At 41.8% G+C, this 12,130-nt stretch overlaps 1 protein-coding gene across 1 annotated transcript; it reads left to right on the plus strand.

Annotated features, from left to right (window-relative positions):
• Positions 1 to 6,484: 6,484 nt before the first annotated feature.
• On the plus strand, positions 6,485 to 7,420 carry LOC149862645 (olfactory receptor 5BS1-like). Its single transcript, XM_090055474.1, has one exon. The coding sequence runs from the start codon at positions 6,485 to 6,487 to the stop codon at positions 7,418 to 7,420; it is 936 nt and encodes a 311-aa protein (XP_089911600.1).
• The last annotated feature ends 4,710 nt before the right edge of the window (positions 7,421 to 12,130 follow it).

Below are 12,130 nucleotides of genomic sequence, written 5' to 3' on the forward strand. Positions count from 1 at the left end.
TCTTAACATGGCTGGCCTGAACATATCCATGTGGTTTGTCATTTTGTGCCTGCTCCCAGCACGCTACCTCTGGACCAGATGCTACGTAACCACCTAAGTGTGATGCTGCACATACCAGCTCTCACCCTAAAATGTATGATCTGAGGCACCTGCTATTCCATAATTTGAGAATGATTGCAGCATGATTTCTGCATGGCAAGCTCACTGCCTAATTATTTTAGTATGCCATTGGTAGTAATCAGTAGCCAGGCTTAATGTGCTGCAGAGGGGCTGGCTGGGGCATGATATGCTTCAGCACTGGCTAGTCAGCAAGCAGCACTGGCACTGAAGCTTCATGTCCCAAGCATCTCAGTTGCATCTACACATGCCCTGCTGTGTATGAAAAACACTGCATGGGAAGATAAGACTTTATTTACAAGCGCTACCCTGTGGAGGAGTTTATTAGTTGTGTGCACCATATAGGGGCACAGGTGTAGATAAAGAGATGTTTACTGTGCACTGGCATCAAAGTCTAGTGGCCACCTGGATCCTGGCTTGGTCAACCCTTCTGGCCCATCATGTTTCCAAGCTGTTGGCTTTCCTGCAATGCCTTGGTGTTATAATCAGAGAGGGAGTTAGCTGATATAGGGCAAGGGGGGAGGGGTTCACCAGGTCTTAGGTCCTTCTCTGGGCTGAGGCTTTCTGGCTTTGGCCTACTGTTTTCTGGATGGCCCCCTCCACCCACAGTCTACTGTCCCAGAACCTTAGGGTCTCAGACTCCAGCTTCTGCCCTGTCCTGAGTCCCTCAGTTTCTGTCTTGCTTCTTGCAGGCTTCTGGCCCCTCAGAAATGGTTTCACCCCCCACAAACTCTTGGACACAGTCCCACCACTTATGCTTTCAGTCTTCTCATCCACATACCACAATAGTTCTGTTGAAAGCAGTGCTCCCACCCTTTGAAAGTTTTAGCAACTAGGGTGACCATTGCACAATTCTCATGTTGTGTATACAATACATGCTCCCATGGACACCTAAATAGCTCCAGGTCACGAAATGCAGGCTGTGCTCAGGAGGGGTAGATAAGGATGAGTATAGGGATGTTCCCGGGAGAGCATACATCCTTAAGCTGTACCTAGCAGGAAATCTTGCCTAGCGGATGTTTGATGGCAGGTGACAAGATGAGTCCTTCCATGGTTTAGCCCAAGAGCCTAGTCATTAAGGCACTTGCCCAGAAATCAGTAGACTAAGATTCCAGGTCTCCTGACACCCAGGAAAGGTCAACCTGCATCAATCTAACTTTGGCTTACAGTGTTCTTAAGTATCAGGCCACAGCTTAAACAATATCAGGGAGGTTTCCTCTCCAACCCCAACCTTTGATAGAGCTACGGTTTAAAAACATGTTCTAAGTTAGCTGTATGCAGAGCCACATACCTGCCCATCCAAGTAATTGTGTGGGCAATTACGCATCCACACTGCACAGGGTACGACTGCATGAATTAATGAAAAATGGCAAGTATGTATCTGGGTGCCACTTAAGTGGGTAAAGTAAAAGGGCTAGTCTTTGGGCTCTGGAAAACAGGATTCACAAGACCTAGACACTTAATGAGACATCTAAACAAACCAATCAGAAATGCTGAACACCAGGGCAGAGATGAAATTCCCTTCAGGCGTGGGGGCACATTCTTCAAGTTCTGAAACTACCACTAATATTAAGGGGGAGAGGGGAAGAGACATGTCCTGTCACCTAGGAAGTGGGATCTCTGATTTCCAGGATACTTTGAAACTGAAGAGAATGAAACTCCTCTGATTAGAGCACTGTTAATCACCAGGTTATTGGCTAAGGTAGTAGAGTAACCTTGCACCTCTCTCACTGGCCTACATCATTTGCTAGGCTAGAAGGAGCACACACGAGGGATGAAGCTTGTGTAGCTTAGTGCTTATGGTACTCAGTGGGCAAAAAGGAGTCATTGGGTCAGTCCTGCTCACAAATCTCTTTCCTATTCTTATCCAGAGTCTATTTAATTACAATAGATAAGCAGAACTCAGACCTAGACAGGTTACAGGGGTGGGCAGATGAGAATAGGATGGGATTCAACACTGACAAGTGCAAGGTGATGCACCTGGGGAGGAAGAACCAGCACCATACCTACATGCTGGGGAACTCCCTTCTCATCAGTGCAGATGCAGAAAAGGATCTTGGAGTCATCATTGATGCCAAGATGAACATGGGCCGGCAGTGTGGGGATGCAGTCAGGAAGGCCAGCTGCACCTTGTCATGCATCCACAGATGCATCTCAAGCAGGTCCAAGGAGGTGATCCTCCCCCTCTATGCGGGACTGGTCAGGCCACAGCTGGAGTACTACGTACAGTTCTGGGTGCCACACTTCAAGAGGGATGTGGACAGCATGGAGAGGGTCCAGAGGAGGGCCACTCTCATGATCAGGGGGCAGTAGGGCAGGCCCTGTGAGGAGAGGCTACAGGACCTGAACTTGTTCAGCCTCCACAAGAGAAGGCTTTGGGGGATCTAGTGGCCTGCTACAAACTAGTTAGAGGGGACCAGCAGGCACTGGGGGAGTCCCTGTTCCCCCGAGCACTACCAAGAGTGACCAGGAATAACGGTCACAAGCTGGCAGAGGGTAGATTTTGGCTAGATATCAGGAGGTGCTACTTCACTGTCGGGGCAGCTAGGATCTGAAACCAACTTGCAAGTGGTGCTGGCTCCTACCCTGGGGGTCTTTAAGAGGAGGATAGATGTACACCTTGCTGGGGTCGTTTGACCCCAGTACTCTTTCCTGCCATGGCAGGGGGTCGGACTTGATGATCTGCTCAGGTCCCTTCCAACCCAAGAAACTATGGAACTATGAAACTAGGACTGAAAGCAGGTGTCAAAACCCAGGCATCCCCTTTCAGTGCTGTTTTATTAAGCAGCACCTCCAGTTGTGGTTTAAAGGAAAGTGGTCAGAGATACAGGCCCCTTCTGCCCTTCTGGCCCCTACCTCCAGCATCTTGGCCTGCAAGATAGCCCAGCTTCTCTGTCAGAAAAAGTGAAGAGTGGTATCTCCCCCATCTATTAAAGACAGGGTGGCCATCATAGAGGACAATTCAGTTGTCCTCAGTCGTCTACTGATACAAAACTGGACACCTTTATGTCCTCTATTTTTCTCTTGAAGAATAGAGGACATAAAGGCATCCAGTTTCATATCAATAGAGGACAGAGGACAGAGTAGCAGAAAACTGAAAACTCCTCTATAATGGCCACCCTAATTAGGGAGCCTAGTGGAAAGGTCTGTCTCCAGGGAAGGGAAGCTGAGGACTTGAGTCCAGTAAGATGGAGGGGGACCCAGAACCCAAGTCTCACATTTCCTGAAGGAAGACTCCAATCTTTAGCCTGTTTGCTTCTCATGGGTGACTGCCTTTTACCTTCCAGACAACTTAGGTGCTCTGGATATCAAGGGAATGGCAATGCTGGATGTATCGCTTGAGTCAGGGAACGAAGGTTTGAAGTGGACCTGGATTTCAGGAACGCTTCCCTCTTTGTCGTTGTTTAAGAAGAGGTACATTCTGCCACCCTGAATCACTCTTCACAGGCTCCTAAGTGTTACTATTGGTTGTATAAGAATCATAGGTACCTAACTACCCTTATCTACACCAGGTGCCTAAACTTTGAGTATGGTAATGCTTCACTAGATATGCCCATGTGACCAATCAGGATTTCTCTCCAAGTATAACCATGCCAATAGCCCCGAAGTACTATTACATACACTACCAAATGGCTATGCAGTTTTTACCTAAGATGACATTTCGAAGTATAGTCATAATGGAAAGCCCCAAGATGCCCTGTCATCTCACCAAAGGTGATCTGTAAAAATTCCTCCTTGGACTGGTGATACTGAATACTGGGAATGGGAATCCAACAAAAAAGGGCAGCAGTCTTGAAATCAGCCTGGAAAGGTAAGCGGCTCATGGCAGGACAATACGATCATTATAAAGATATTGAATATAGGTGTCTTAGCTCGTATACTTTAGGGCCAGCTCTGGTGTGTGCAGTACCACACTAAGGTGATTACATAGCAGCTGGTCAAAGAGACAGCATGCAGGGAACAGGAACAGAATGACTCACTACAGCACTCTGTGGTGCCATATCACATGCATGTTTGCAGGCCAAATGCACTACAAGCAGAGAAAATCCCAAGTCTCGAAATTCCCTCAAGATGTTGGGACAGTTCTTTTCTCCCTGGCATGCTGGGCTCTGTGGTAGCTTTACAACCACACTTAGTTGGAACAGTTGGTTTTGTTTTAATCTAACTTAGAAAAAGAAAGAAAGGGCTTCAGCAACAGCTCCCAAAGGCATCAAGTACTTTTTTTAGAAGAAATGATTGGCCATCTTGGCAGGAGAAAAAAATCCAGCATGTGATACAGAATTGATGTAAGTACAACAGATTCATTACTGCTTTGTATGTCTCCCACCCAAAAGATACAAGATTCCCTTGTTCGAGAAAGCATCAGTCAGTTATCCTATTTAAGTTATTCAAATTTGAAATGGATGTGCATGCACGCTCTCTCTGTTGTCTTTTTCTTTCTGTCTCTTACAGAAGAGAATAACGAAGTTTGAAGTGTTAAATTCCCAAATTTCCTGGAATCTTGTTTCTACTGTTACGTGAGTTTGTCCTATGCATTTACATGTAACACGTGATATTGATTTTGAAATCATATTTTAAATATGATCATGTGGGGTTCAGTGTTTCCAGCCTTCTCTCCAATGCTTTAAAAACTGTGATTTTCAGAAGGAGCAAAAAAATGAATGTGCTTAAAAAGGGGATTTCTTTTTTTTCTTTTTTCAGTTTCCTTGAGGTTACAAAGTATAAGGCACAAGGATCTCTGAAAAGAAAGGTCAGTGTTGGTTTTTCTAATACTTCCCATATTCCTCTACTGAGAAGGGAAATGGAGGTTCCTTGGATTTCCTCAAAGTTGTTACTTTTATCCTAGAAATAAGAATCTTCAGAGTCCAGAAGGATCATGTAGTAGGATTGGGGTGTTTTGTAACTCTGATGGTCTAAGTAATGTCTCAGAGTCGAGGTTTTTTTTTTGTTGTTTTGTGTGAGATCCCTATAAATGGACCTACTCTATAGTTGAGAGAGATTTTGTTCTAGCTTTCAGTCATCAAGTGACCTTCCTCAGACAATATTTTGGGTATAAAGTGGACTAACACCTCTCCAGACTGTATAGGTGGCCCACTGAAGATAGAACAAAAAGTCCTTGCCTCTAGGACAAACATACCAATTTGGGGAAACAGCAAAGACCAGTCAGAGACTGATTTCCTTGGTGTTTCAGACCAAGAAATGGATTTTTCCACCTTTAAAGCCAATGTCTGTATAATTTGTCTATGAAGCTATTAAGTGGGAAAACCCTTTCCCTCCAGTATCACACAGATTTTTATATCAGTTTTTCTCTAATGACATTGTAAGCAAGTGTTATGTAGTGATAGGTTTACCTGGGTAAGCCTATCTTTCCTGCAAGGTAAAATAGGAACTCAAATCTGCATGAATACCAATAATGCCTCTTATGAAGTTTCCTTTAGACATGTAAGCAATTTTTTAATAAAATTAAATGGAATAATGTTCTCAGATGTAGAATGTGACAGTCACTTTTCAGTCAGAGATGTAATAGGATTTCTCCAGGTAGTCTAAGGGGAAACTGTGTCTTTCAAGAGTCAGTTCTGTCAGGAAGCATGCTTGTGTAAAGTTACAAATCAATGGAAGTATTTTTAATATAAGTAAAGTTTATGAAAAACTGGACTAAGTTTTTTTGAATGCTCTATAATTACGGGGGAATAAAAACATTCGATTCCTTTGCATTGCCCATACTAATAAAGTAGCGGTCACCTAATCTCTATTCTGTGACTTAAATTATATATCAAAATAGCTACTGCTTAGGAACTGTGATTCTATGTTCCATGAAAAACTGCAAGTATACCAGATCAGGATATTTTCATCATAATCATCATCATTCTTATTTTGATTTAAGTTATTTAGTGATACATTCATCCTAGCCCCAGAAAATAAACCAAAAAGAAAATAAAATCATCTTCCTTGCTCTCAAATCTTCACTCTCTCTCTTTCCATTTCTTCCACTTTTGGCTACGTAGTTATCTCATTGAGAATACATGCAATTTCTTTAAATTCTCTCTCCTGCTGTCATCAGGCAAGAACTAGGACATGGATATTATTTGGCACAAAGGAGCTTAAGGAAACAAATGAAAGAAAAGATTAAAGCTGAATATTTATAAAAGCTAATATTTTCATTTATTAGTGATATTCTCTTTTTTTTAAATCTATTTTTAATTTAAAGTTAGTTGGAAACACAGATGTTTAGACAGCATGACAAAGTTCTATATTATATATAGAGAGTTCCTTACTCATCAATATAGAGGTACGCTTCTGTCATGATAATTGTTTTGTTCAGTTCGTCGGTCATTTACTCCTTCTAGGTTCAAGGTTTGGTGAAGAAATGGCAATGGGGAACCAAACAACTATCAACTATTTTATTTTGTCCACTGTTTCTAGTGACCCACAGCTCCAGCCTTTCCTTTTTTTGGTGTTTCTACTTACATACCTACTAACTTTGGTGGGGAATGGGACAATCATGGTGGTAATAAGAGCGGAACCTCACCTTCACAACCCCATGTATTTTTTCCTATTCCATTTATCCTTCCTGGACATCTGCTACTCTTCAGTCACAGTCCCAAAATTGCTGCAGAATTTTGTGGCAGATGAGAAAACCATTTCTCTGCACGGCTGCATTACACAGATGAGCTTAATTCTGCTTATGGCCTGTACAGAAGTTTTCATGCTATCAGCAATGGCCTATGATCGATATGCTGCCATCTGTGACCCACTTCATTATGCGGGGACCATGAATAAGCAAGTCTGTACAAGACTGGTGTGTAGTGCATGGCTTGTTAGTGTATTATATGCATTGATAAACACTGTTCCTGTGTTATATTTACACTTCTGTGGGTCCAAGGAAGTGAACAATTTCAGTTGTGAGCTCCCATCTCTACTAGAAGTGTCCTGCACAGATACCTTCATCAATAAGATGACATATCTCACTTCAGTTATAATTTTTAGTTTGATCTCATTGTCTATCACCTTGGTCTCTTACATCTGCATCATCTCCACCATCCTAAGGATATGTTCCGCCAAGGGTAGGGGTAAAGCCTTCTCTACCTGTAGCTCCCACCTCACTGTGGTTGTTCTGTATTATGGGGCTGCTCTGTTTCGATATCTGAGACCCAGTTCAGCCTCTTCAGTGGTTTTGGACAGACTCTTCTCCATCCAGTACAGTATCTTAACTCCCATGTTAAATCCTATCATCTACAGCCTGAGAAACAAGGAGGTAAAGGCAGCCCTGGGGAATATAATGGAGAAAATGAAAGGCATGTGAATACATGTCTACATTTGAAAATAATATCACAGGTTAATGAGAACTGTGTATTACAATATTCTGATATCATGTATCTGTCTGGCATGGGCATTGAGTGTATACTGAAATAAGTTCTTCAGCAACAGTAAGTGCAAACTTTGTCTCATGGGCATCCTCAGTCCAGCTTTTCTTTAAAAAACTGTAGGACTAGAGATGAATGACCTTTTTTTCCCCACCACCCCCATCTCAGGGAGTGAGAATGTGTCTTCAGGCTTGTGGTTAGAGCACTGAGTTGTGAAAGAATGATGACAGTGCATCTGTTAGTATACTGAACAAGTGTATTGAACTAGATAGGTAGAGAGCTTACCCCTGGAATACTCCATGGTCTGGCTTCTAGTTCCCTCAGTAAGGAGTTGGGAAATGTAGCTTTAGGTCTTTGCTCCAAATTGGACAGAGAAGACCCAAACAGGCTCCTCCCTCAGAGCCCTGAGGTGGGGCGGGGGGAGGGGTAACCCCTAAACTATTTTGGAAAGAGCAGAATCACAATCACTTCCTACATGGATTTATGTGAAAAATGATTGGCCTAGCTCCAGGACAATCTGACAGGTATGAATCACAAATTATGGAAGGTGTCACTTGGTGCTGTTCTGAAACAATAGAAATGTAAAAACTAACTTGAACACAAAATCATGGAACAAGAAACCTCCTAGAGATGGGTTTTTGTTAAGTGTGGTCTCATTACTTGAACTAACATCTCTGATTCAGTGTATAAGGTCTACTTTTCCCCTGACCTCTGTCTAGCTTCAAACTAAATATTACTAATTTTCTCTCTGAGAATTGTGAGGCTCAGGTACCCTGTTCTTTATTGAGGGATCCAAGAGCCTAACTCTAAGCAAAGCATTTTCAGAAACCTTGTATAACGTGTGTGGGTCACAGGCCATTAGATATCACTCCATAAAACCTGTGTTGAGCTGAATTCAGTTTTCTGCTAAAACATTTCTTCCAGAAACTCACTCAGACTTGATACAAAATACTTCAACTCATGATCAACTTTTCCATTGGAATTTTGCTTGAGTGATCAATAATCTTCAGTGTTTGAGATCAAGTTGTATTTAAGTCAAGTTTTATGTCTACCATGCATGACACGTATTAGCTGATGTAAGTCATGCAAATAATTAATTTATGTGGCCAAATTGGTGTTTTAGATTCTATTTCTACTCATACCCTCCAAGCCCAGAACCACCCCTGTGGCCCACCAGAAAACCCTCATGGACTTGTGTGTAACATCTTCCATACTCTTGAAAATACTATCATGTGTGGGTCCTGCATGACAAATGCTCCTTAAGCACATGAAATCAGACTTTAAAAGGGCTGTTAAGGAAAAAAGGGATACAAGAACCCTGAAAAAGGGATATACTTTTGCCCTTTTTCTAGTTTCCAATCTGGGAAGTTCTCTAATCCTCAACTGACTTTTCCCCTTTTGAACTCCTGTATCATAAATAACCTTCTAATATATTAGATCTCCTTCAAGATGCCTGGCAAGCACAGGGCCTGAGACCCAAAAATATAGTTCAGTATGTTCTCCAGTTTTGGGAATGGCTAGGCCTTGTACAAACATTCAGTCAGGAGGATCTCCACACCATGGAAGAGGAGCAGAAGCAACATTATAATAAGAACGACTAACTTTGGGAATATCAACCAGGGGACTGAGTCCTGTTGTTATTCTCCACAGTGGAAAGTAAGCTGTTAGACAAATGACAGAGGAAAGTGAATAATTTCAGTTGTAAGCTCCCATCTCTAATACAAATGTCTTGCACAGAGACTTTCATCAACAAATGATGTGTCTCACTTCAGTTTAAATGTTTAGTTTTAGCTCATTGTCCATCTCCCTGGCCTCTTACATCTGCATCATCTCCACCATCCTTAAAATACACTCTGCTGAGGGTAGGGGAAAGTCTTCTTTACCTGTAGTTCCCACCTCACTGTGGCTGTTCTGTATTATGGGGCTGGTTTGTTTCAATATCTAAGACACAATTCAATGTCTTTGGTGGTTCCTGACAGACTCTTCTCCATCTAGTACAGTATCTTAACTCCCATGTTAAATCGTATCATCTACAGCCTGAGAAACAAGGAGGTGAAAGGCAGATCTGGGGAATATACTGGGGAAAATGCAAGGGATGTGAGTATATTTCAGCATTCAAAATGTCCTTCACTATTCCCATGACAAAAAATAGTCATGGGAACTAAGTGTTTAAATATTTTTGTTACGGTGACTTGGATTTTGGGGAGCGCTGGATGGGCAGTTGAATAAAAGCTTTTTCCTGTGTCTCAAAAGCTGCTAGTTATAAGGCAGGATGGTATATTAAAAGTCACTAACTTTGAAAATGCTTAAGCAAGCAGTTTTCTAACAATAGGATAGTGTGCAAAGTGCATGATGTGTTGTATAAGAACAGGATACAGCCCACCAGCTATTGTCAGGACATAAAGCAGAGATATGGCCTTGGAGATGGTGTTAAAATTAGCAAAGAACCAGAAAGAACCGGCAAGAAACCAAAGTTGACCGGGAGGAGACAGGGTGAAAGTCTTAGGTATACGCTCTTAGCAAAGAGGCATGTAAATTAATGAAATGCATAGGCAATACAATGCTAATGAAGCAAACAGTAAACAGAGGTGCAGCTTGAGATGGGAGGAGAAATAGGTGGAACCAAAGGAGGGACAAAGGCAGAGTAGATGTTAATGAATATGAACCAAGCTGTATAATATGTGAAGAAACTAATGTTCAGGGCAGGTCCCCTGATTTACAGGCTGTGCATCTGTGAGGGACCTTTGCCCAAAGCAGTTTCCATTCTGAATAAAGCTGTGGTGAACAATGTGTGCTGGTGTTTGTTCCCTACCTGCTCTGGCTAATGAGTAACAGGATCTATGAGCAATTGTATCATCATCTGCCTAGGTGTTGGGCACCATATGAAGTCAGGGTCTAAGAATTCTGATGTCATATAACTGTTTGGCACAAGCATTAAGTCTATAAACAGTTAAGTTATCCCTTAACTATTAGCCTGTTTGCACTGTGAAGGCTAGCTCAATTCAACTTTTTAGTGGCACTGCTTGGACAGAAATGCATGAAAGGTATAAATTCTGCTGAATTCATCTGTAGCCAAGAGTGTATGAATTAGTTCACCTTTCCTTTTGCAGTTTTTATTCTACAGCATAGGAATAAGTCTTGTGGTTAGAGCTTTGATTCGAGAAAGCCTAACTCCAATGAATCTGTTACTATCCTGATCAAGTGTATTGAACCAGAGACAGAAAAAGCTTCACACTGAAGTACTCCATTGTCTAGAACCTAGGTCTTTCAACAATGTGGTGGGAATTGTTAGTTTGGGCTAACACTTCAGATTGGACATAGAAGATAGAGTTCTTGCTGAGGATCGCCCTTTTCTCAAGTGAGTTCTCCACACTCTATATGATTGGTATGGAAGGGGCATCACCATCACTTCCTCTTAGATTTTCATTAAAATGATTTATCTAGCTCCACGAGGGGTTGACAGCTATGAAGTACATATTATGGAACACAACCCTTAGTGCTATTATTTTTAAATGAGGGCATTTTAAACATCAACTAGAATATAAAATTGTGGGACAGGTAACCTTCCAAAGACTGGATTGTGTTAACATCTTTGATTCAGTCTATAAGGTCTACCTCTACTCTGATTTCATGTGAAATGCTCACATACTAGGAGAAGCAAGACATTAAATGGGGCTGTTAAAGAAATTTGCATCAGCAGAACCCATCGAGAGATATACTTCTGCATTATATTTTGTCTGTCAGCTGGGAATTTCTCCAATCCTCAGATGAATTTTCCCCTTTTGAACGGCTGTATTGGAAAGAGCTTCAAAGTATATTAAACCTCCTTCAGGATGCCTGGCAGACAGGGCCAGAGACCCCAAAATGTAGTACAGAATGTTTTCCAAATTCAGGAATGGCTTAATCTTGTAGGAATATTCACCCAGGATACGTCCCACACTATACAACTGACTCAGAAACAATGTTATACTAAGAATGTCAACTTTGGGAATATTAAGCAGGGGGCTGACTCCTGTTCTTACTGTCCTCAGTGGAATGTATGTTTTTAGCCAAATAATAGGAGTCCTATGAGGTTATGAGATGAATTGGAAAGGTGGATTATGAAGCTTGGCTAATGTGGAGCTGTCATGGGCCCAGAGAGGTTATATAAACCTCCTGACACCATGAAGGGCTTGAGAAACCATCAATGCCTCAGGCTGTTTTACAATTGAAAAGGTTCTCCAGCTTAATTACAAGGTATGTGGACTCCATGACAGTAACCACTACTTTGTTTTAAAATCTAGTAAGATCAACTTTTATGAACTTTTATAATATACATTCATCTTATTTTTAAGATTAAATTACTTAAAGCTGCAGAGAGAAGGACCACTCACCTGTCTTTTATATTACCCAACACTTCACATCAATATTTCTTGGCAGACACAACCAGACTAGAAATTATGAATTTTTATGCCCTAATGCACAGCCTAGGTGCTTCAGAGCCAAGATGAAGTTTGGTCCTAAAGAGTTTTTTTGTTCTATTATTATTGTAAAATTATATTTTTTCCCCACTTCCCATGAGGAAAGGACTTTCCATGAAAAATCTAGGTGCCCAGATTTGGGAAGATGGAAAGAGACAGCAGGTAGAACAGCTCAATTGTGTGCTATAA

This window comes from Crocodylus siamensis, chromosome 6 (genome assembly GCF_052110815.1).
Source record: "Crocodylus siamensis isolate JL-2025a chromosome 6, ASM5211081v1, whole genome shotgun sequence".
In the NCBI taxonomy this organism is placed as follows: Eukaryota; Metazoa; Chordata; order Crocodylia; family Crocodylidae; genus Crocodylus; species Crocodylus siamensis.

What these genes read in the sequence shown, in the direction of transcription:
- LOC149862645 (XM_090055474.1), top strand. Translation starts at nt 6,485, where the DNA reads ATGGCAATGGGGAACCAAACAACTATCAACTATTTTATTTTGTCCACT.